A 26,413-nucleotide genomic window follows, 5' to 3' on the forward strand; every position below is an offset into this window, starting at 1 on the left:
ATGTATGTAGAGCAGAGTTTTTGTAATCAATTTTTGACCCACTTACACCGAGCCAATTTTCTTGAAATTTTACAAGCATTAATATTTTTGGCGACTTAAGGTGCACACGCGCCGATAGTGATTGCAATTTACCGTCAAATTTCATTTACCAGTAAACGGTAAAAAAAATCCCACTACCGGTAAATGAAAAAAAATCGGTACGTCACTGTTAATTACTACTTAATTTTTCCAGGATTATCCTATTGGCCTATTTTTTTCCTATAGATATAGTTGACAGGGGTTTTCAATATAACATGTAATATGTATTTTAATAAAATAAATCACAATAATAGACAAGTACTAAATATTGTGATAAAATAAATCAATAACAATATAAATATTTTCGTTTTAAATCTAATAATATATAATTTCGAAAGAGATTTTGTATGTAAGAATGCAAGTATGTATATATGTAAGTATCTTTGTTTGGGAACTTCGTAAACGAAACAAAGTTTCTATGACGACAATTCAATTGGTTGAATATTATATTTTTTTCGTTTCAAATAAGTTTAATAAAAAAACAAATGAATATTTACTATTAGATTCGCCATGTTTACGCTGTTTATATATTACAAACACTGAGCGAAGCCGGGTTTTTAAAAAAACTACTATAATATATATTTTTATTTATTTTATTTTTTTATTTTTACATATATAGAAGGCCTTACAGGAAAATCCCAATGCGCCTTCCTGGCCAATTACAAATACAAATGCAGCATTTTTATATTATAAGTCGTTGAATTGCGAGACACTGAAAAAACTCGCAAATTAACGAGACATCTATGAATTGTACATAAATTTTTATTGTACATCCATCAAATTTCAAATAGTGGTGACATAGTAGGTAGGAAGAATTTTTAGCCAATTTTTTTTCCGGGAACCGTTTCAACAATGAAATCAGAGAAAATTGGCAAACTCTGATAGGAAACGATCAACCTGGAGTCACAAATCCAGGTCTGACCAACAGCATACTCTGAAAAATTCATTTTCATTCAGGGATAGAACCCGGCACCTTCTTGACGGTAAGCAGAAGCTTATATAAAAACGGACGCGATATATGTGGGTATGTACATAGGTATGTGCGAGTGCATCGACAAATTTTAGAGTACCGGGAATAAACTTTATATATAGGGATGTGGCGTGACGGCCAATCGTGTCGAGGAGACACGAGGAAGCGGGGAAGTGGGGTAGAGAGAGGTGGGTGGGTGTGGAGCGTCTGATATGTGCTTCTGATATCGAGCGCCGAGCGTTGGAACGGCGCTCGATATCAGGAAGCGTTGGAACGGGTGAAGTCAGCGTCAGATGCGCTGCGCGGGAGCGTGCACACAAACACATCCACGAAGGCACACATACACATTCATTCATCATTTAAAAGTGGGCGAACGGCGAGCGTTTAATTCGCGCACGCGGCTATAAATTACCTTACACTATATTTATATATAACATATAACTTTATTTTTAATCGGGTATCAATTCCTTTCCGAAGCCACCCGTTGAAATCAACGGGCACAGTACTTGTTTTAGATAAGATCCGTCGCTTAATTTTTCACTCTGTTTAGGGAGGTTTATACCTACTTTTGTATTTAGGCTTGCACTTCGGTCTATCCGTCCGCAATAAACTTTATTTTTAATTTTTTAACCATTCGGCTCCTTTGAGAGTATTATTTTAAAATAAAATGATCTATTGGCAGCTAAACAATGTCTCGCTTAGAGAAAAAAGTATTTAGTTAGCAGCAATTTCATACAAAAATAGTCTGAATGAACGGGCAGAGCAGATACTAAAATACTGTTACGTACGCCGCAGATTAAGCGAATAGAATCCCAGAGACTATGTGACCGTTCAAGGGTTATCTGTTGACGGATTAACTAAGTGCTTGCACTTAGACCAACGGATATCTGTTATCGGATTAACTAAGTGCTTGCACTTACTTCCAGGATTATATCTGGACTCTAAGTGCATTTAGGCTAAACAATGACCGTTATTAGTCCTTTCTCAGAATCGGTACGGGGAGACCCAATGTCGTGGAAATACATATCCGAATACGTGACTATACAACAGGTAAACAGATTAGACGTCCTGAGAGATCTACCCTTTTTAAGGCGGTACGTAGGCGATATCATGTCATTCTAGACTGAGCACTGCCAGTGCGTGTATCTCCTTAATCATCAATAAATGCTGTGAAACGACTATGGCCTTTTACTTGGATCCTCCACCCACCCCTACGCAACAATACCATAAGTTTTTATTGCAGTTATTTCCTTTCAAAATATGCGAGAACAATATCAATTTCTTAATTCGTCCTTGATTAATCGAAAAAAAAGGTTCACTCCCAAAATATAAACTACGCCCAAAACAAGCTCACTTGGCGAACCTGATGTAGCATGTGGTTACTTTTCATAAAAGCGTTTACCTAAATAATCAAAAATTATTCTCAGCTGAATAATGTCATGTGAAGTCCACTATGAATGGATGAAAAATGGGACTTTATAAAACCATGTAACTTATAAACGATGGTTACTTTACCAGGCACCTTTCAAATATTGACCTTGCTGCGGTAAAAACGCAATGATTCATAGATCCTTATAGATAAATGAATATTGACAATGTTCATTACGTACATTTTTATTATTCCTTACATTCATATATCACACCTGGTTTTTCCGAAACCATTTCAAATTGTAAATACTTTTCTAATAAAAAAAGACCTTGAAAATAAAACTGCAAGTTCATAGTAGATGTACATACATACATTACCCATATAAGATATAACCAAAAAAATAGCAGAAACATCGTGTTTTCACTAGAGAAAAAATGTTTTTTATTGACTTTTAAAATTAGCTATTTCTTATATATGTACATATATAGTGGTTTCGATTTGCTCGGTTGCCCATAAAATCAATCCTGCCCTTTTCTTTAGACTTGTCTAGATCTTTCAACGTGTACAAGTACATATGTCTCAAGGGAAAAGTACCCTTCTTGAGGCACTTCACATGTCAACAACATCAACACTCGACATTGGAGTACGCATATATGTACATATATAGTTTTCGATCAAAATGTCATATTTTTTTATAATAATTAATAATGCAAAAATTACTCGAAAGTGGACTAGCCTGCTGGTATGAGGTTTGTATACATATGTATATTATCGATCGCTGCACGTTAACAGCTCGGCACAACAATGCACGGAAAAGACTACTATTCATACTACACAGCACTACCCATTTTCGGCACGTTGTTTTCGAGTCAATATTATCACGATATGAAGTGTCCGAAAATATTCATCTCCACATGGCAATACTTTCGTTAGTACGGGTGCACTCTCCACTGTGACGTCACGTCATGTGTGAATATTTCCATAGTGGCCAAAGAAAACCAGCTCTGTTTGATAGGATTCGGTGACATGTACTTGATAGGATTCGAGTATTGCTATTTCGGATACGATACAAAAACATTACGGAACATATTAACCAGCAACATAGATCAATGGTTAGCGTATAATGCTTTCGATTGTGTCACGGGTTCCAAAAAACTAGCAATCGTGTCCTATTTCTCAGAAAATTTGAGTTTACTGATCTCATAATTTGTTGGTATGCTGTAAAATTTTGTTATTAAACTAGAATTAGGAACAATTTAGTTGTATAGTAAGTAAAAAGAAGACAACTGGTGGTGTCTTTCACAGGGGTGTGCTCATGCACAATGCCCTCCCTTAGGGTGTCAGGTGTTCTAAGAACGTTGATACATTCTTGCGAGGTGCAAGGAGACACCTTTGTGAGAGACAGTGCAATTTAGTATATATAAAATTTTAGAATTAAGTAATTAAGAATGTATTTCTTTAAAAAAAGAAAGTTGTATTAAATTAGCTAAAAGCTAAAATCATATATATAAATACATAATTATTAATTAATAGATCTTATAATTGTTTTAAATTTTGTAGACATTATCATTTGTTGGTGGTTCCTCGATCCCGCCATAGTCTTTATTGGATGGCTTCCATTCCAAAATCTATCTAAATTGATTTCTAAATTTAATTTTTCTTTTTATATTTTTATTTTTGACATTAGGAGTAACCGTGATACCACAATGGTCCAAATTTATAAAATAATAAACATTTGCTTTGTGAACCTCTTTTGAATTTACAATATTGTTTATAATGGTCATTTATAGGACTTAATACAGTTGTCGCATAACTTTGCCGCAATTCTACGAACTGATCATAGAACTACGAGTATTATGAAGGGAAATTCTTACCTATATTAAACGACATATGAGCCATCATATTTGAAAGTGGCGGGAGTCCAAATTTCAATTCCAAAAACATCTCTTTCTGTTTGACTTAATTCACAAACTTTTATCAATTCCTTTAATACGATATGTTCGGAATGTCGAAAAAGCAAAATAAACGAATTATAAGGCCACCAGTATTTTTAAATAATGCTAAACGCAAAACATTGTATTTAATATTTTGCGAGATATTACTCGAAATGAAGAAAATTGAACTTAACGGCTCATATGCTATCCAAGATGTAATCTCAGATTTATAGTTTTTCATGTTGACAATCACCCTCGCAAATAGATACATTTCCATGTCAAAAATGACTCAATCAAACGATCAAGACAGAGATGTGCTCAAAAAAATTATACCCCATCACCAAACGGACAACTATCGACGGCAACTGCCAGCTTACTTTTATTCTCTTCAGTTATTAATGAATCGAAATGCCAACATTTCAACGATAACACCCATCGACATTATCAAACAGCGCGACCTTCACATGTCCATTTTGAATAATTTATTTTCAAATTGTACCCCCGTCGAGTGCTTATCGATCTGGCCATCGTTAAAACCAGATAACTAATTTCCCACCGAAAGCATCCACAATGGGATTGATGAAGAAGGATGAGCTCGTCGAGTGTATTATACATACCGTTGCCAAACAAACCATCGCCAACTTGTGCCAATAATAATGAAACAACTTTACCGAGCACGTATTTGTATATGACAATCGATTGAACGTATGTACCTACGTATAATAGACCGGAAATGGTGTTTTTCCGGAAGTGAGCCGGTAATCGTTGTCGCCGGACACATAAAAGAGAGAAAGATACAATTTTGCCATTTTTTTTTCAAATGTATACGTATATTGTTAAAAGTAAAACTCGTTTTCATCTCACATGCATATGTACCTATATATATACACGTTTAATAAACGATAAATTCGTCAAAATGTGGGACGCGTACGACTTTCGTTAAACTTTCTACCACTCTAACTTCACTACTCATGGTAATGCATATTTGATTTTCGAACTAGTGCTCGATGAGTTCAATATCGATGGGTAAACTGGAACTAAAAAAATAATAATGGACTTACAGTATAAAGTGTGCTTTACGTGCTTGTAATGTATATGTAAAATACGAAAAAAAAAAACATAAAAAATAATTTGATCGTGTGATGAAATACATACATACATAAAATTGGTATCTTATTATGATGTTCAAGTACATACTGGTTTCTCATGTTCGAAAATTTTGTTTGTAACTCAATTTGAGGTCATTTAAAAAAACATCGTTTTCCATTGAAAATTCGGTATTTTTAAAAAATAAAATCAAAAGAAAATAATCTAGTCCATCGTAATAAATCCCAAGCTCATTATTATTACTAAAGAGCGGACCTAGAGCGCGCCGTTCGTTGTTAAATTGTTGTAAATGCATTTTTAAAGGTTCGCCGAACCTTTTTTTTTTGCACTCTAGCTTTGTAAATTGAGCCAAACCGCCCTGATTCCTCTCTATCCGCACGCTCTCTATCCGCTCTCTAATTATTACATACTAGTGTTGTACCCGATGACATATATACTAATAGTATGGCTCAGTGGTAGCGTGTATGTTTAGCACCAAGTGATTATTGGGTTCGATCCCGCTATACTGCTGCTCAGGCTTGGATATTTGTGGCTCCAAGTCGATCGTTTCTTATCAGAGTTTGTCAATTTTATCTGATCATTGTTGAAACGGTTCCTCAAAATTGGCAAAAAATCATCCTACCTGCTGTCACAAAACTTCTGTATTTAATGTATGTACAATTTTTAAAAAAATATGTACAAATCTAAAATCCATAGATGTCTCAATGGATTAACTCATTAATTGTTAATTTCGTGTTCTTCACCTTCTCGAAATACAGTGATTTATGTAATAAAAATGCTGCATTAATTTTCTAGGAAGGCGCATTGGGGTCTATTATAGGTAAAAAATAAAATAAAAAATATCATCCCATGGGTGTTGGCATATTAAGTTATTAAATAAAAAAAAATTAAAAGAAATGTACCGTCGGTCATGAGTTCGATCCCCGCGCGGTCGATTTTTATTCAAATACCTTTTAAATATATTTAATTTAATATTTATATTTTAATTTAAGTTTTATATTGTTTAATACGTAAACAATATAAAACACCAATAGAAAAAATAATAAATTTTCAATAAATGGCAGTAAATTCTCAGCCAAGCAGAAAGACTGGCATCGATTAGTATATATAGAAGTTTTTTTATTTTGTTATTATATCTTCGTATACGTTTTAGCAGTGACGTACATGTGTATGTCGAATCGAAACGACTGAATCTCACACAGACAGAATATATATATTATATTTTATGTATATATGATTACATATAACCAGTGGCGTGGACTAGTGGTTAGCATAGTATGCTTTCGAGCAGTGTAGTCACGGGTTCTAGTCCCACTAGAGTCCCGCTGCTGGCCAAACCTTAGTTTGTGACTCCAGGTTAATCGTTTCTTATCAGAGTTTGCCAATTTTTCTGATTTCCATTGAAACGATTCCTGTAAAAATTGGCAAAAATCTCCTTACCTATATCAACGTCTTGAGGTACGCCAATTTGATTATTAAAAAAATGCTTCAAAAATGTATCCATAGGTGTCACTATGGATGTTTGTATGAACTCGCATTGTATAAAAATGCTTATGTATATTGTTTGTATTGATTGACTGTATTGTATCTGTATAAGTGTACTCTTTGGAGCGATCTATAAAGACGAGTGTTCATGTTCTATGAAATAAAATTAAAATATTACTTCAATGACATTCTTTCAACATTGAATTATAGAATTAAACCTTTTTGCACAATGGGTCAAATCCGACCGACAAATCCAACGTCAGCCTCATAATAGATGACAAATAGGGAAAGACCACAGTAGTTAGCCAGTCTTCAGTAGTTGGTCATTAATGACATTAGTGGGAACCTTATGTGCCCACAATAGTGCTTTTATTCACTGCTAATTAATAGCACACGATGAGTGAAGTGACTCAATTACCCATGACTGTAAACATGCCGCTGAATACTACAACTATGTACATATACATAATAGCACTGTATCAAACATAAGTACATATTTAGGTGCATATGTACATATGTATACGCTTGGTATATGCTTTTGTATACATATGTATGTACATATATGCTTTGTTGGTAGTCCATAAGTTCATATCTGTCCGAATCTTCTGATGACATGCTTTAATTATCACTCTTTTTAGACCTATATACATACAGTATGATGAAATCATTTTATATGTTAATGTAGAATGAGCCACGTAACATGCTATTAGTCGAAAAATTTGAGAAAATTGTGTGAAACTCTTTTTAAAATATACTATTTCGTAATCATGTGTGATTTGTATTTTGAGAAATTTAAACATTTCAATATAAGATATATATCTTACTAAGATTTTTTCCCTTTTGATTAAGAACAGACGCATAGACAAGATTTTTTCTTATAGAGAAATCCTACTTTATTAGGGATACTACAAAAAAGATGTATGGAATATTAGTATGTATGTAAGCATATTTTATAGTTATAATGTTCCCTCATTCAATTTGTTTAAAAAAAACGTGCAAAATTCGAATATTTTTTTGTCATTTATTTTCATATGATGAAAACAATACAACTCAAATATCTTAATGTTGCAACATGGATATTTTGTTTTAAGAAAATCTCATTTTGTATAAGCACCATCAGTTGAAATTTCGAGGTTGAATTTTCTTATGAACAAAAATCTATCGATATTTACATAAATAGATAAAGTAAAAAAAACTTATAACATATTATTATATAAATATGTATTATTTAAAAAAATCAGTTTTTGATAAAATTATATACACATGTACATAGATTTCAATGTGGGATACCCGGGAATGTAGCTTCATTATTTGCGGTCGGTTTTTGATTTTTATTTTTAATAAAAATTTATATTAAAGGAGGGGGGGGGTGTTATGAAGATGACAGACCCCAAAATTTAAAAAATAATACATACATATATGTATTATATTTATGAGAATTATGCCGAGATATATCACACGATCGTATATGAATTATTTGCGCATTGCATTTAGCACGCTTATTTTATTCATTTAAACAAGCAAACCATATTGTATAAACAAGAAAACCATATCAAGGCGATGGAATCGTAACAAAGCAAAATGTATTTGATAATTTGTGCCGAAGAATATGTCCCTAATATTTATACACACTAAACCCTAATTTCCCGAAAATCTTAGGAACGAAAAAAAGCTTATAATTATTTTTTTAATCGCTTGAAGTGGGGGGGGGGGTACCTACATTTGTATTAAAAAAATTCCGACTACATATGTGATGTACATACAATATTCTTGTTATGATTTTCTCTAGAATCGGGGTCCTACAAATAGCACAGGCCCGGATATTTTTTTCCCTCCCCTTACCCTTTCGTCAGCCCTGAGCACTATTTTTGATAATTTCGTCAAAAAAAAAAGCCACAAGCAAAATTTTTATAACGACCTATAATTTTCTATCAAAAACTGGTAACAGAAAAGGATACATTATAAGGGGCTTATACTCCAAAACCCACTCCCTTCTACTCCTCATCTGGACTAGAATAGAATGTTAAAAACAAAAGTAAAAGAATGTTTTTTAAAAACTAACCTCTTCTATATTTTGTTTATAAAATTAAGACAATATATTAAAAAAAAACCTAATTAATAAATCACCAATTCTCTCCGTAAACTTTGATCATGAGTATGGCAAAGTGCTCAATCTGCCATAGCGAGAGGGGGGCGAAAAGGGAAAAAATGATCAGAACAGTGTGGACAAATGGGACAGTGTGGACAAATGGGACAGTGTGGACAAATGGGACAGTGTGGACAAATGGGACAGTGTGGACAAATGGGACAGTGTGGACGATAGACTTCACCGTGAAGGAAGATGCAGTATTTTCAAACGTGTCTATTACGATTATTTTTCACCATGGTAATGGTAAATGGACCAAATCAAGCAAATGGCAAAGTTTGAAAACGATCGGATAAGAACCCAAACTTCGTCAGACGTCAAAATCGATTCTGAACTAAGAAGAGGTTAGTAAAAATAATACTGTACGTATGTAAATAGGGGGTCTACCTCACGGCATCGAAAGTGAAAAGGTCGAAAAAGCAAACGTCGAAAATCGAAAGATCAAAAAAAAAAGGTGCATGGTAAACGGTACTATGTGTATATATATAATATACATATATCAGTGGCATGCGGTGAAATTATCTCTTTTTGTCATACAGCCTTGTTTAATGCGCGCAGGATACGGGAGGAAAAGCCTGTTCCTGTTGTTCCTGTTGTATCTTGCTCGCGCAAATTAAGTGAGGATGTACGACGGGAGGAGAGAGACTTTTACCGCACGCCACTGATATACATATATACTAACCGTTTTTCATATGTATGCATGGTAAACGAACATTTTCGACTTTTTCACTGTTGGCTTTTTTACGGTCACCCGTACATAGGTACATACATATATGTGTGTATGTTCAATCGTGCGACAGCTCGAATTACGTCAGGATTTTGACCTGTTGGGATTGTGACCTAGACCCGGATCGCTCAAATGCACCTGAGGATTCGTAACAGGTGCGTGGTACGTTTTCGAATGGCAGCAGATTCAGAAGCGTTTAGAGACAAGGTCGGCATTAGCGCCGAATAAGCCCAAGCTAATTGTGCGATCGCGCAAACAACTGTCTTTTATGCAGAACCGGTTGCCCGTCGTGTTATACATTCATTTTTTTATGACTGTTTTGGCCGAATGTAGGTGAACGGCCGGCTTAGCGCGGTCGCAGTGCGTATGAGAAAATGGTTTTGCGTAAAATAAATTTACGGCCAATATCTAAAGGCCATTGCCAATGTTAGCGTGGCGGGCGTGGGTACGGAATACCGTTCGCCAAATCCGGCTAATTATGCGAACGCAACTCTTATTATTATTGACGATATAAAAACAAACAATGCACGCTATGAATAATGGCGATTCGTTTGATTTTGTCAAACAAAAAAAAACTCGTTTGTTGAATTATACATTTGTAATAAAAAAAAAAGACAACGCTCATCAGATGTTAGAAAGCAATCGAACGTATCGGACTCAGTCACGGTCACTTATTAAAACAAAAAGGCCAATAATTCAATGTTATGAATATAAAAGGCCAAATTTATAAATAAATTAAGAGAAAACTAGGCTGAGGGATATATTCTATATTAAAGTGACCATTCTTAGTGGTTTTACCAGTACAGTACTGGTTTTTTGTGTATATGTTACACCGAATCCGTGAAATTGTCTATTACACGCATTCGGCAAGAGAATTGCCGAATGCGTGAAAAATGCAAGCATGTTGCCCAGTTCACGGATTTGGCAAATTTTTTGGCGAATGCGTGTATTCGGCAAGAATTTGTCTGCTCAGAGCATGGAGTCGGCAAATAGACAGCAGCGCTCCGGTGTTGTTTTTTAGAACTGGACAGCGTGGACAAGTGTCAAAGTGACAGCTGAATGAGGATGTTTAATTTAGTTTAATTTACATATTATTATGTATAATATGACTATATATACATATGTTTCGATCATCTCATATGACTTATGCATAAATTAATGCCATTTTTATACATTTTGATCAATATTTTAACAGTGAAACATATGTATGTAGTCATATTATACATAATAATATGTAAATTAAACTAAATTAAACATCCTTATTCAGCTTTCACTTTGACACTTGGTTATAATATAACACGCTGTCCAGTTCACGCATTCGGCAAAAAAATTAACGGAATCCGTGAACTGGGCAACGTGCTTGCATTTTTCACGCATTCGGCAATTCTCTTGCCGAATGCTTGTAATAGACAATTTCATGGATTCGGTGTAACATATACATACATATGTCTTGGCAGAATCCTTGGGTTGAGCCTGTTTACGAGTATAACTATTGAAATCAATTTTTTTATTTTCATAAATGTACAACAATGTTTTTCAAATGTTCATCAACGTTTTTAATAATTCAAATATTTAGAAAAAAATGTACTGGTTTTGTCACATAACCTAAACATGTGTAAAATAGTCACCTTATTCTCCGTACATATATTTATATAAGTATATTATAGAATCTATAAGTGCTGCAGCAGTGTTAATGGTTTATTGCTTAATGTATTAAAATAAATCATTTTGAGTCACATACATACATTTAATACATTTAATTTATAATACAATCAACCCTTCTACAACGCGTTTGATCAGTTCATCAAAAACGCGTAAGAAATGGAAGAAGTTTGGAAAAATTTTAATTTAAGCGGATATATACATATATAAATATGTATGTATATATGTATGTACATATGCATATCCTGCATCATTTTATTTACAATTTCTTTTCCCTTCTTAATTTTTCCCCGTTTTCTTGCGAAACCAGTCTAGCGTTTGTAAACAGATCGACTGTACATAATAAATAATGATTTTTGATTTTTTCTTCTAAAATACCAGACAAATAACCATATATAAAAAGACATTGTATGTGAAATTTTGGGACTTCACTAATTACTGAATTGCCATATGCATTCGTCTTGATTAGGGATTGTAATACCGATAGCACTGATACCGGTACTACCATAATCAGACCTAAATCGTCCTTCGGTGGTACTGGTGTTGAAAAATAAATACCGGATATATTAAATTTTTTTAATTCGTACATTTTCGTACTTCATACATCTTCACGATTTAAAACTGTGAAAACGACCGATGCGTATATTTTTCGAAAGCAGGTAGAAGCGGAGAATACCAAAATTCTAAATAGAAGCTTTTAAAAATCCTCAGTGTGGGGGATTAAATGTGTTATCGCAGTGGGATTTCAACGTAAAATAGCAGTGGATTTATTTTTCAGCATTTCTGGAGAAGTTGTAGTTAACGTAAAGTAGTAATTTTAGTCTTTTTTTACAAACAAAAAAGTATTAATTATAGTCCCCCGTACCTGGGCCGCACCTACTTCACAGTGTCCTGTGATTAATTGTTTATACAAGCCATACTCGGGTTATCGTTCGTACGGTCTTTTTTATTATAAAATACCGGAAGTATAGGTACTACCGGTAACGCCGGTTTTTCTTTTGTTTATACCGACATCAAAATTTAGGTAAATATTAGGTATTTTGCATTTTCTAGTCTCGATATTTACATATTAGGTATAGTATTTTATGGATTTATACTATACCGATTGTGAAATATCGAGTATTTCGGTATAGTATTTATAGAAAATTCAAAACTACAGATTTTTTTATAAAACTAACTTAAATCATCTAATAAATATATGAAAGAACAACTGCTTTCGACGTGCATTTGTTATATTATATTTTCTTGCGACTATTAAATTTTTATGTGTACCTATCTTGATTATATTTACTTTTAAATTTCAAACAACGCACCACCTACTTACTGATGAACATATGGTTAGTGGATTTTCAACATGGAAAAATAAATTTTGCAGGTCAATCGAAACACAACGAAAATTTATTTTATAAAAGTAAAAAAGCATTAAAAATGCAATACTGCTATATCGGTATACCGGTAAATCGTCAAAAATTCGCATTTATATGTCACTAGTGGTGCTACCCGGCTTTGCTCGGTAAATGGAAAAGAAATGAAAACCATATAAAAATCTTTATTTGTTTTATAATTTATAAACAAATCGAAAAAAAAGTATATTATTTAACGATCGACCAATCACAAACGTCTTTGACCAATCCAGCTAATCAGAAACAACTTTGACGAGAGCCAATCAGAAACGAATTACAGACGACGTTTCGGTTTTATATATAAGAAGATATTTGAATTAAAAAATATATATATTTAACGACCGACTAATCACAAACGTCTTTGACCAATCCAGCCAATCAGAAACAACTTTGGCGAAAGCCAATCAGAAACGAATTACAAACGCCGTTTTGGTTGTACATATATATTACTAGCTGTATTACCCGGATTCGCTCGGTATTTGTAATATATACCGCTTAAGCATGAATAATCTAATAGTAAACATTTTATTAAATTTATTTGAATAGTTTTATTTTATATAAATTTATTTGAATACTCATTTGGTTTTTTTATTAAATTGACTGTCACGAACAAACAAACATATATAGTAAGTCTCATATAAAAAATTATATGCATACGAAATTATATGTATACTAGAATCCGACGTCACGGATTTACGACCCAACGAACGAAAGTTACATACATACAAAGTCTCTTTCCAAATTATATATTAGATATAAAATTATTCACCTGAGATTTATTTTCAATTATTTACAATTCAATCTAGGCTATCTTTTGAAGGAATAGTAACCAAATACAGTAATATGTCCACGAAAAAATTTACCGGTAAATAACGATATACGGGTAGTACGAAAAAAATCATTTACCCTTTACCGGCTTACAAAATTTTTAATGGTAAATTGCAATCCCTAATCGTCACATGCAACTGTAGAACCAGTCCCTTATTTTCCGACTTCCGGACTTGTAATTTATTTTGTACAAATGCATTTATCTACATTTCTACGAATCTATTCAAAACAACAAAAAAAACAAAAGAAAGTTGTCTTTTAATTTAAAAACGTACTTCTCATTTTTATTTAAAAATTTACTTCATAATCACATTTTCCACTCCATTTAGACTACATCCATATTTATACTCATTTTAGGCCAAATAAACGTACATATAATTCTACTTTTTTCAAACATCCTCGTCAAACGCGTCAACATTGACCTTCCATATACGACACACTGATCGAAGAACTGAGCCATTAAATCTTCTACGGAAACGTTTACACCCAGTTCTCTTGACTCAATTCATTCGTGCGTACCGATAACATCTTTTTTATATACAAAACCATCGTTGAAATTGTGCCATTCGTCGGATTAAGACCAGTCGGAATTGTACTCGACACTCGACCCGACTAAACCAAAGCCCAATGTATGATAAAATTTATTGTTAATTCGAGACACGATTCTGCCATCGCCACACTTTCGCGCGCGTACGTTCAAACGACGATCGTAGCCTTCGTTGAATACCAACGACAATAATTTCTGACCAACATTATTATTGCGGCAGACAAAGAACATATAATGTATATATATATATATTTGCGAAATATCGGTAATAATATGATTAATCGTTCTGAGGCGCGATAATCTTTCAGATATGCCACTTAATTACCCTTACTCTCTCGGACACGTTCGCAAAATGTCGCTAAAGAGTTGGTGTTTACTTCCGAAATTGGGTCGCCGCAATGCGATTTCCGGTTTGTATAGAAATTCTGGAATATTATTGCACTCTGACACTTTCCAGGTTCAATTTAAAATTGTACCGGCGGTTCTATTTTTATTTGTCTGGTGGCCTGAATTCAATTTAAATGTAGATTTGAGTATCATTGGAAAAATTGCCAGGCAAGTGTGGAGGTTCTATTATTATTAAAATATAAAATTGTATTTTATTTTTACATACATACATATATTATATGTAAAAATAGGGTTACCGTCACCGCACCGACAGTCAAAAAATCGAAAATGTTCGTTTATCATGCATACACATGAAAAACGGTTAGTATATATGTATATATCAGTGGCGTGCGGTAATAGTCTCTCTCCCCCCGTCATACATCCTCACTTAATTTGCGCGAGCAGGGTACAACAGGAACAAGAGGAACAGGCTTTTCCTCCCGCATCCTGCGCGCGCACATTAAACAAGGCTGTATGACAAAAAGAGAGATAATTTCACCGCATGCCACTCATATATATTATATATACATAGTACCGTTTACTATGCACCCTTTTTTTCTCTTTAAACTTAAGATCTTTCGATTTTCGATCTTTGCCTTCCGATATTTGCTTTTTCGTCCTTTGGCTTTCGGTGCCGTGAGGTAGACCAGTAAAAATGAACATATTTAGCCAGCAGTAGTAGCAGCTCGGTGGTTGCGTTTACAATGTTCAGCAACGAGAGGTAATCCCATGCTGATCTTTAATGCTGCTGGTCAGATTTGTATATTTATGAGTTATGACTCCAAGTCGATCCTTTCCTAAGCTTTCCTATGAGTTTGCCAGTTTATCTGATTTCATTGTTGAAAAAGTTCATCCAACAAATTGGCAAAAACCATCCTACCAGCTATGTCACAAATATCTGAATTTAATGTACATATGTATAATATGTAAAAATTTAAGTACAAGTCTAAATCTATAGATGTCTCTATGGATTAATTAATTGTCAATTTCGTGTTCTTCAGCCTTTCGAAATACAGCGATTTATGTAATAAATCACTGTATTTCAAACATTTCTGCTGCAACGTTTTTAATTAATTGTCTAGGAAGGCGCATTGGGGTTTACCTGTTAGGCCTTCCTGGTATATATCTACGTAAAAATAAACCTTAACAGGTAAACTCCAATGCGTCTTCCTGGCCAATTACAAACATCGATATACAATTTCTAGAATAAATTTACCAAAGCATCATAGGGATATCTATGAGAAACTCAAAATTTGTGAGACATTTATGGACAAATTTGCAGTATTTTTATACGAATCAGCGAAATTCGAGTAGCTGAAAACTCGAAAATTGCGAGAAATGGGTAAAGGTTTCCAATTTGTTGGAACCGTTTCAATTAAAATCACATAAATTAGCACACTCTGATAGGAAACGATCGACATGGAGTTACAAACCAAGGTCTGGCCAGCAGCAACCAGTGGGACTCAAACCTATGACCGCTATGTTCGAAAGCATATACATTTTTGTATTGTTACTTATTTTAATTTTAATTATTACTATAATGTTTTTTATGATTGTTTTAAATGCTGTATTATTTTTTACTTTTGCTTTTTGTTCTGTCTATTATTTTTTATTATTTTTTGTTTCCTCCCCTCTCTTATTTTATTTTATTATGTAGGCCATTGTGGCGCATTAGGTTCTTCCTGTAATGCCACAATGGTCCAAAACGTTAAATAAATAAATAAATTAATGCTGGTATGTATTAATATTTTTAAATTATCATAGTTTTCTCCCTATTTAAAAAAAAAATTGTATGCCAGAATAAAAAAATATTTATAGTAAGTTTAAATGAAATTAAATGAATGATAAAAGCGGGCTGTGAAAAGGTAAGGAATAGCTATAAATAGCTTCTTACACTATTGTTTTGAGTAAAAACTCTTTTCAAAATGAAAAAATACATACATATTTTTTCGGCTATGCTTCGTAATGACACGTTCAGCGTCGTTTGTTTATAATTATCATCATTAGCCTTTAACACCGTGCGTTTATAATACGCGTTACACTATTTTACTTATGTAACATACCTAAAGACGGTCTTTTGTTTCTAAACCGTCATACTTGTTTTGCAACAGAAAATTATACATAAAAAATCTGCAAACGTTAATCGCCGAAAAACGTGCTCTTTGCCGGCTACGTCGGTTTTCGCTGACAAACAATATTCCAACGACTTTTGAACGCAAATATGGAAGCATCGTTATATAAAACAACACAAGTGTCACGCTTCAGTAAGCTTTAAAAACATCATAAAATTATTTCTCGTTCACGCAGTTTTTTCAATGAAATTAATTCGATAAATTGCACCGTGCAGTCCGATTCGACTGGTTTGTTGTATGTTGTATCTGGTTTTCCGAGTTTTCTAAAATGTGCATAACCAGCGTGATGATAAAACCTAATACATAATACACATTTTTGAAATCTAATCTATAGTTGTTTTTTGCGTTAGGAAAAAACAGAATCGATATACACACGTATGTAATCCATACTTTAATGCATTTTCCAAAAAAAATGAAAATGATGATTGAAATGTTTGATAAACAAATGGTTGATATTCAATTTAAATAAAAGAAAAAATTCATATGTTTTATTTGAATTCAACTTTTTGCCGTAATGCGATGGAAATTCAAGCTTTGACACTTCAAAATGATTGAAAGCTTTCAGCGCCTAGCTCATATACACATTCCTGAATATTATATAGGTCAGTGGCGTAACTGGCGTCCTCATAATTCTGCACTGCAGGGGTTGTAGAATGGGGAGGGAGGGGTGGAAATCCATTCCACACTCCAGGGAGACATTTCAAACCCGTTCATGCGTCAAAAATATGACTTTTTACGCTCTCAAACGATTACCACATTCAACGTATGTGGTTTGGAAACGCACTTCCAGAAATAGACTGTACTTATAATGTATTATACATAGAATTAATTCAATTTGCGATATATGTTTGGTTTAAATCGACGTTTTAGTACCGGGTCTTATTCTGCGATAAATAAATTCAAAGGTAAATAAAAAGGGTTAAGGAAAGAAAGAAGAGAATAGCAAAATTTAAACATTTATGGAGGGAAAGTTTATGGTTCCGGAATAAATTTTATCAAGACAGTTTTATTGTATTAAAATTTGTATACAATGAGATGGCAATCTTTTCCATCAAATTTTGGTGCTTTTTATACAACTTTTTGTTGGTTTTTTTTTATAGATCTTTAAAACACAATTGAATGGTACGTAACGCAAATTGAGAGTTTTTTACAACTGACATAACTTTGACATAAGTTTCAACGAGTTAAGCGTTTAAATAACAAAAAAAAGCTAATTCTTTAAATATTAAAAAGATAATCTATTGTATCAATGTGTATTTTTTTTATAAAACTAATTGTATTTATTTATTCATTTATTTAATATACTTGGAGGAGGCGGCAAAGCCGATAGACCCAATGTATTAGATTAAAAAAAACACACACAAAAACGTAACTTTAACCAAATTGTACAATATGCACATTTGAATTGAAGTTAATATACAGGTTTTTCATTCCAAATCGACCCTTTTTCATTTTTAATTAAACCTTTTTCGTTTCAAATTTCCCCTTTTCAATGCGAATTTGAAATGAAAAAGCGTCAATTTGGAGTGAAAAACCTATAATATTACACAACTACATACATAGGTTAAAAAATAAATAAAATCACGGAACTTTAGTTCAATAACAAATATATTTATTATATAAATAAATCATTAATTTGAATAGTTCAATTGGTTGGTCTCAATTTCATTATTCATACCAAAGGATTGTGGTATTGTAATAGCGATTTTTTGAGTTTTGAATTTTGTTATAAACATTTATAGCGAATCTATAATTGATATTATTCAGGAAATTCAAACGATCGTCTAACCACAAGCGTGAACCAGTTTAAACGGTATCTAAAGCGTGAAAAATGTATACTGACTTGACTTCGATGAGCTCGCAGCTCAGCAGCAGCTTCTCAGGTCCAAGTTCTGCAACGGCAACGGTCTGATCATACCAGTAGATCATTATCAGGGAACTGTTGCTCATCCGGAGACCAGTATAAGGCTTCACAATAGCCGAACGTCTTTGGATACCACCCTCACTCCGAGCACCCACGAACTGGGCTAAGGAAAACCCACCGGGTAGACCGAAGGAAAAGGTAGGTTTGGCAGTGGCCTGAGGGGCTGGGATAGTCACGGAGACCAGCGTCAAAATCAGGGCTAGAGCCCAAGCCACCGACATCCTACCGGCGAGCCTCGCCAACCAACCCCCACCTCGAGCTTCCAACCCCATCGCTAGCAGGATTTTCACCCTTACATATGTAGGTATAAAAAGTATAGTAAGCACTTTCAGCGCCCGTCCTGAGGTGTTATATAACGGTTTCGCGTCCACAGTCTCACATGTATACCCCACGGTTGTGTTTGGGGTTGATTTGGTTTAATTTGTATTGAACGTTTTGGTGTCGATAAGAGCGAAAGTCGCCGAGCAAATGAGTGTACGGTCGAGGCGTTGTACTATCGACTGAAGCCGGCAGCCGACTGAGAGCGCTTTGAGGGAAATCGCAAAACTTTGTAGGTCATACAATATGTATATATTGTTCGTCTGCTTTGGACACTGCGTCGATACGCTCTCACATGGTGTTTAAAATCTTCCGTCAAAATTGACGGCTCGTCTGGGGTGGTTTTCCCTTCGATAATAATTGGCGGATGTCGCCTGTTGGCGTACGAGTACGAAAAAGCAACTGACATGAAGTGTATGATACTTTGTGGATAAAAGTAATATTAAAACTTTTCTTTCGTAAAACCAGGGTTGAAATGTTTTAAAGCTGTATTTCAATGTTTATTAAAATAGTAAATCATTCTTCGATACATTTATTTATTTATTAGTAGTTTTGGACCATTGTGGCTTTACAGGAAGAACCTAATGCGCCACGATGACCTACATTTGATTAAGAAAAACAGAAAAATAAAAAATAAAATAAAAAGCAAAAATGCAAAAGCAGAAAGACATGATAAAATGAAAAAAAAAATAAAAAAAAAAAACAGAAAACAAAAGAAAAATAATACATAAGAAAAAGAATAAATGTACAAAAGTATAAAAATCAAAAATGAAATCCAAAAATCACATTCTTAGTTTCATATTAACAAAAGAAATTATAGTACATAAAAATGTACATAAGGAGAAATAAAAAGAAAAAGTAACATAAAATAAAACAATATATAAATAAAAATAAAATCATAGCGAGGCCCAAATGGAAGAGAGTAGATCAAGATTCCACTCATACATCATATTCAAATTAAGAAAATAATGATGAGCACAGGTTACCAGATAAATATGTTAAAATAATATCCGATAATCTACGCTCTCCAAGGTGGAAAATATCACATTCAGGGACGGCAGCAACGATTTCATTGAGAAGTCGAATAGCTCTTGGTATAGGAGCCATTCGAAAAAGAACTGTGCGAGCAGGAGGTACAACCATCAAATGATGATGTCTACCACGCACATAATTATTAGGGACATAAAGTCCCAACTGTTCCAGCAACAACGGGCATGACGTATTACCACGCAGTAGGTGGAGAACGAAACGAATTAACGAGAAGTTTCTCCGAAGTTCAAGGGAATTATACCCAATTATGCCCAAAAGGAAAGGTGTAGGATAGAGATATGGGTAGTACTCATACTCTTTCTTATAAAGAAAACGAAGAAATGCTTTTTGCACTTTTTCGATAATAAGAGAGTAGTTTGCTTCATGCGGATTCCACACAATCGCATTATACTCTAGCTTACTTCTAACAAGCGAGTTGAAAAGCAAGCGAGAAGACAAGGGGTTGGAGAATAACCTAGCAAATCTCAAGACAAATCCAAGTCGACAAAAGAAAACGTCAGTGACTGTCTTGATGTGGTTGTGAAAGGTGAATTGAGGATCAAAAGTGATACCCAAGTCGACCATAGATTCCACACGCTTCAACAACACGGATCGAATGGAATATCCGTGACAATAGAGCGAATTCGCACGTCCATAACTCATAATGGCACATTTACTAGTATTCAGTTCAAGCCCTTAACTGGAACTGAACTCTAAAACAGCGTTAATATCCGCTTGAAGGAGAGAGGCTTGCCTCTCATCCTTAACAGCAAAGAATAATTTAACGTCGTCTGCAAACAAGAGACATGAAGCATTACGTATACATGAATATCCAACTACATATGTATGTATATATGCATTTTCCGGAAGGCAACATTATCAATTGAAAAACAATCGTAAATTACATATCGTTCAAAAAACAAAAGATAAATTTTATAATTTGGACGAAAAATTTGTTTTGATTTAAATAATGTATACAATAATCTAATATATAATTTCGAAAGAGACTTTGTATGTATGTATGTATGTAAGGTTTAGGTGGTAGAATCCATGACGTTAAATTTAATAAAAAAAAAAACAAATAAATTTAATACAATGTTAACTATTATAAGATTAGCCATATTTAAGCGGTTTATATTACAAATACCACGTTAAGTCGGGTAACAACATCTTAATATCTAATTTCGAAAGAGACTTTGTATGTACATATATATGTAAGGTTTAGGTGGTAGAATCCATGACGATAAATTTAATAAAAAAAAAACAAATAAATTTAAATAAAATAAAAGTATTCAAATAAATTTAATACAATGTTTACTATTAGATTAGCCATGTTTAAGCGGTTTATATTACAAATACCGAGCGAAGCCGGGTAACAACATCTTAATGTATAATTTCGAAAGAGACTTTGTATGTATGTAAGGTTTGGGTGGTAGAATACATGACGTTAAATTTAATAAAAAAAAACAAATGAATATTCAAATAAATTTAATACAATGTTTACTATTAGATTAGCCATGTTTAAGTGGTTTATATTACGAATACCGAGCGAAGCCGAGTAAAACCACTAGTATACATATACTTATGTTACAGTTGAAGTGTATCTTCCAGTTGTAATATATATATATATATGTATATATACCATCTAACCCGGTCTCCGTGATTTGACAGAATGTTTAAGTACAGAAAACGCAAATATCAGAATGCAAAGATCCAAAATCGAAAGATCAAAAAAAAAATGGTGCATGGTAAACGGTACATACTCATTTAATTTGCGCGAGCAGGATACAACAGGAACAAGAGGAAAAGCATGTTCCTCTTGTTCCTGTTGTATCCTGCTCGCGCAAATTAAGTGAGTATGTACCGTTTACCATGCACCATTTTTTTTTGATCTTTCGACTTAAGATCTTTCGATTTTCGATCTTTGCCTTCCGATATTTGCGTTTTCTGTAATTTAACATTCTGTAAAGTCACGCTGACCCCATCTAACCTACTACCAACTGTCGTTATAGTTGAAATGTATTTTCAGTTGTAATATATTTTGAATAGTTGGAATATATTCCGTCTAACCCACGTAAGTTGATTCATATGACGAATTACATTTCAATTAGTAAAATATATATTACAACTGATAAGACAGTTCAATTACAAGTTGGTACCGGGTAAGATGGAGAGTCACTCGACTAGTAAATTGAGTTGGAAAGTCACATTTTTGTTTCGAACTCATTCTTAAGAGTTATCGTAATGCGGTACTCATTACCTTTATTCGTAATATCTAGCAAATATTAAAGGATTATTGAATTCTAAAGCATTCGTAAAAACATCAGAGCTGTCAAACTGTTATATTACAACTGGCGCACATAGTTGAAAGTGTATTTGCTTTTATAAAGATATAATTTATTAGTTGAATTGTATTTAAATATGAATGACCTAAAATGACACAAAAATCATTACAAAAATCAAAAGGTTTTGGCATCATTAATTTTTTGCAAAAAAGACCTAACTCTTTTTATATTTTAAAAGACGTAGCTTGGCGAATCTTTTTGTACAATTTACATACTGCTTGTATGTAAATTGTACAAAAAGAGTTGCACCATTTCATAATATCGGGTAGCAGTATAATTTCGCTTACAAAATATGTATATAGTTATTTTACAAACAAAGGAATTCACAGTTGCCAGACTAAAAAATTGCTCGCGAGAGTTGAATCTTTTTAGCAGAATTGCAAAAATAAACCTTGATTATGTATGATTCTGATTCCAGTTTAGAATTTATAATGTGTTATAATTGCTTCTTTTAATTGTTTGTATCGGTCGTCACACCACATCCCTATGCATAACGTATACTCCTGGTATTCTAAAATTTGTCTTTTTGAAATCTCCATACTTGTCCACGCACTCGCCACATACACACATCGCGTCCGTTTTTATATACATACATGTATGTATATAGTGTTGTGCCCGATGAAATATCATTGCATGGCTTATGGCATATTAAGCCAGAGCCACGTAATCCTCACACGCGATCTCGCTCGCATGCGTTAGATCTGGTAATTGGACTATTCGTCACATTGGGGTGGTCACAAAGACAATTTTTGCCATGAAAATCGCGAATACACAATATTTGGCACTCAAGTTCTCGTTACTATGATAGTTATCGTTAGTATTATGGACTTTTCGGCTGCCAGATGTTCCGTTATAGAGATTTTAGTGACTTTGTGACGAGTAATTTGTGACCAGTAATCACCGAACCGTTAGATCTATATAGTGCTATACGCCAACAATGTCTACCGCGAATATCAAGAGGCTGCGTGGCTCTGCTATTATATGCTACTACAGGTGCCGCGGTCCACACGTTGCGATGCTCTGTATTAAGCAATTAAAAAATTAAAAGAAATGTGTCGGTTCTGGGTTCAATCTGTGGTCGTTTTTTTTTCAATTACCTTTTAAATATATTTAATTTAATATTTATATTTAATTGTTTAGTATGAAAAAAAAATGGTAAAATTTACCTAGCTACCTACATATAAACAATAGAAAAATTAATTAATTAATTAAATAAATTTTCAATAGATGGCGCTAAATTCTCAGAGATTTATTTACCCAGAGGAAACATTGGTAGCAAAAAGTATATATAGAAGTATTTTGTTGATCCGTTATTACATATATTCGTGTTTTAACTGTGATGTACATATGTACAGTGGCGGACTGGCCATACAAGCGTACATGCCCGATGGCATGTGGGCCCCACTATCCGTTAGAAAATATGGGCCCTCAGTAAAATTAAATAACTTTTTAATTTAACTATTTCACGTGTGTAATAGTTTGGATATTTCAACAAAACAAATTTCTTACGATATACACAAACAACTAATGCCTGCTTTAACAGCCCAAGGATCGGTTAACTTTTTTTATTAGGTTCGAAATGTAAGTTTCAACATTTGCGTGGGCCCTTTTACCGGGCCCATTTCCAACCTCAATATTATGCATATACCAATACCTATGTAACAACTACCTACTGAAATAAAAATGGGAATAAACAAATTTCCCTGAATAATATAAACTGAATTGCTTAAAACAATTTTGATAGGGCGATTCATCATCAACCAGCGATTTAAATTTACTTCATACATACTTTCAAAATAACATTTGATTATACTTCGACGATATAGTAAGATTTAAATACACAATTTTAAACAGTTTCCGAATATTAAATCTATTCCTAATCTAGACAAATCCATGTATATAGAAACATAGGATAGGGGCCCCCTCCCCAAAATCCTGATTTTCGATTAACATTAATTGAAAATATTATGCATTTTTTGTTTTCAGGGACGTAATTTGGGGGGGCACTCGCCCCCCTAAATTAAGGAATAGTGTGAATTTAGAAAATATTATGGATTTAATGATTATTGAGATACTATGGATCTATGAATGCTGCGTTTATTTCTTATGTACATATGTTACTTTTGGGTAACTAATAAAATAATCGCTGCTATGTGCTTTGAAAAAAAAAGATTTTATTATTTTGAAGCAAGTATATTTTGGTTTTTAAGTGGTATGCCATTATTAACATTCTTAGAAATTGTTCATCCCATGGAGCGAATCGTTAGAAAGGTCCCCTTTACTTTATTTTGTCTCAAAAACAGATGTGTATCGTTTATTTTTCCGAATGTTCGTATATTTTTTGATATAGTGATACATTTTGATGGTCGATTTTTGTTAACCACGTGAAGATTTTTGGAAAAAAATTTTCGGCGCTTTTTTGGCTTTTTACATAATATTTTTTTATAATTATTTTTTCAAAAATAAGCTTAATTTTTTCATATTTTATATTTTCCATTTTTATTCCGATATAAAAAAGATTTTTTGAAAAAAAATTCAATTTGACCAATCTTTGCCTGCCCCCCCAAGAAAAAGCTGAAATGACGTCCCTGATTGTTTGCTACCGAAAGTAAAAAAGTATGACAAGGATTAAAACGAAATATACAATGTAATTTATGGATCTATTTTGCTTTTGCCATTTTTCTTGTACCTAAATTTGTTTATTCCCATTTTTGAAAATTTTATTTATTTTTTGCCCTTGATTTTTAGCGTGATGGAAAGAAGAAAATTTTGTTATATGGGGGGGGGGACAAATTTTTTTAACCCTGGGTAGGGGCCCCCTTTGACTCCTGGCATGCACTGATTTCAGTCCCAGTCCGCCACTGCATATGTATGTCGAATCGAAACGACGTTATCGTACACAAACATATAGAATAGCGATATTATATATATATATTACTAGTGATTTTTACCCGGCTTCGCTCGGTATTTGTAATATAAACCGCTTAAACATGACCAATCTAATAGTAAACATTTTATTAAATAGTTTTATTTTATATAAATTTATTTGAATACTCATTTGTTTTTTGACTGTCACGAACAAACAAACATATATATACTAAGTCTCTTTCGAAATGATATTGTTACGTACGCCGCGGATTAAGCGAATAGAATCCCAGAGACTATGTGACCGTTCAAGGGTTATCTGTTAACGGATTAACTAAGTGCTTGCACTTATACCAACGGATATCTGTTATCGGATTAACTAAGTGCTTGCACTTACTTCCAGGATTATATCTGGACTCTAAGTGCATTTAGGCTAAACAATGACCGTTATTAGTCCTTTCTCAGAATCGGTACGGGGAGACCCAATGTCATGGAAATACATATCCGAATACGTGACTATACAACAGGTAAACAGATTAGACGTCCTGAGAGATCTACCCTTTATAAAGCGGTACGAATGCGATATCATGTCATTCTGGACTGAGCACTGCCAGTGCGTGTATCTCCTTAATCATCAATAAATGCTGTGAAACGACTGTTGGCCTTTTACTTGGATCCTCCACCCACCCCTACGCAACAATATGTATACCAGAATCCGGAATAATGTGAAGTTGCCTAAAATTTTTTCTCAATGTTGACTATTTACATATGTACTTACATTGACTTTCTCCATTTACATCCTTCTAAAACATTATTGTATATATAATGTATGAAAATTTTTATTCAAAATTCAACAAACAAATTCTGTTGAATTTTGGATATAGGATTTATGATGAAATTTTCCTCTCCAAATAATAGTTTTTTCCCACCATTCAAAAGTTGCCAATTGTAGCCAATTGCGTACGTTGTTTGTGAGATTTGTATGTTTGTAATAGTTTGGGTTTTGAACTATGTAGTTCCATTCAAGGCTAGAATCCTAGATTTGAATTAACAGGATTGATAGAAGCACCCTGTTTGTAAAGCTTCAGTACATCAGTAAATGAGAATATTTACAGCAAAAAACAACATTACAATGAATGATTTATATATTATAATAA

At 33.4% G+C, this 26,413-nt stretch overlaps 1 protein-coding gene and 1 long non-coding RNA gene across 2 annotated transcripts in view; one reads left to right on the top strand and one right to left on the bottom strand.

Annotated features, from left to right (window-relative positions):
* The window catches only part of LOC143920039 (uncharacterized), a 63,381-nt gene extending 44,164 nt beyond the window's left edge, over positions 1 to 19,217 (bottom strand). Inside the window, exon 1 of the mRNA XM_077442724.1 lies at positions 18,619 to 19,217. Within this exon, the coding sequence (XP_077298850.1) occupies positions 18,619 to 18,971 (353 nt within the window). The 5' untranslated portion in view covers positions 18,972 to 19,217. The remainder of the gene's footprint in view (positions 1 to 18,618) is intronic.
* The window catches only part of LOC143920049 (uncharacterized), a 422,197-nt gene that overhangs the window by 110,106 nt on the left and 285,678 nt on the right, over positions 1 to 26,413 (top strand). The gene's annotated exons all lie outside the window — the stretch shown is intronic.

The sequence above is a fragment of the Arctopsyche grandis genome, chromosome 12 (genome assembly GCF_051622035.1).
Source record: "Arctopsyche grandis isolate Sample6627 chromosome 12, ASM5162203v2, whole genome shotgun sequence".
Taxonomy (NCBI): Eukaryota; Metazoa; Arthropoda; class Insecta; order Trichoptera; family Hydropsychidae; genus Arctopsyche; species Arctopsyche grandis.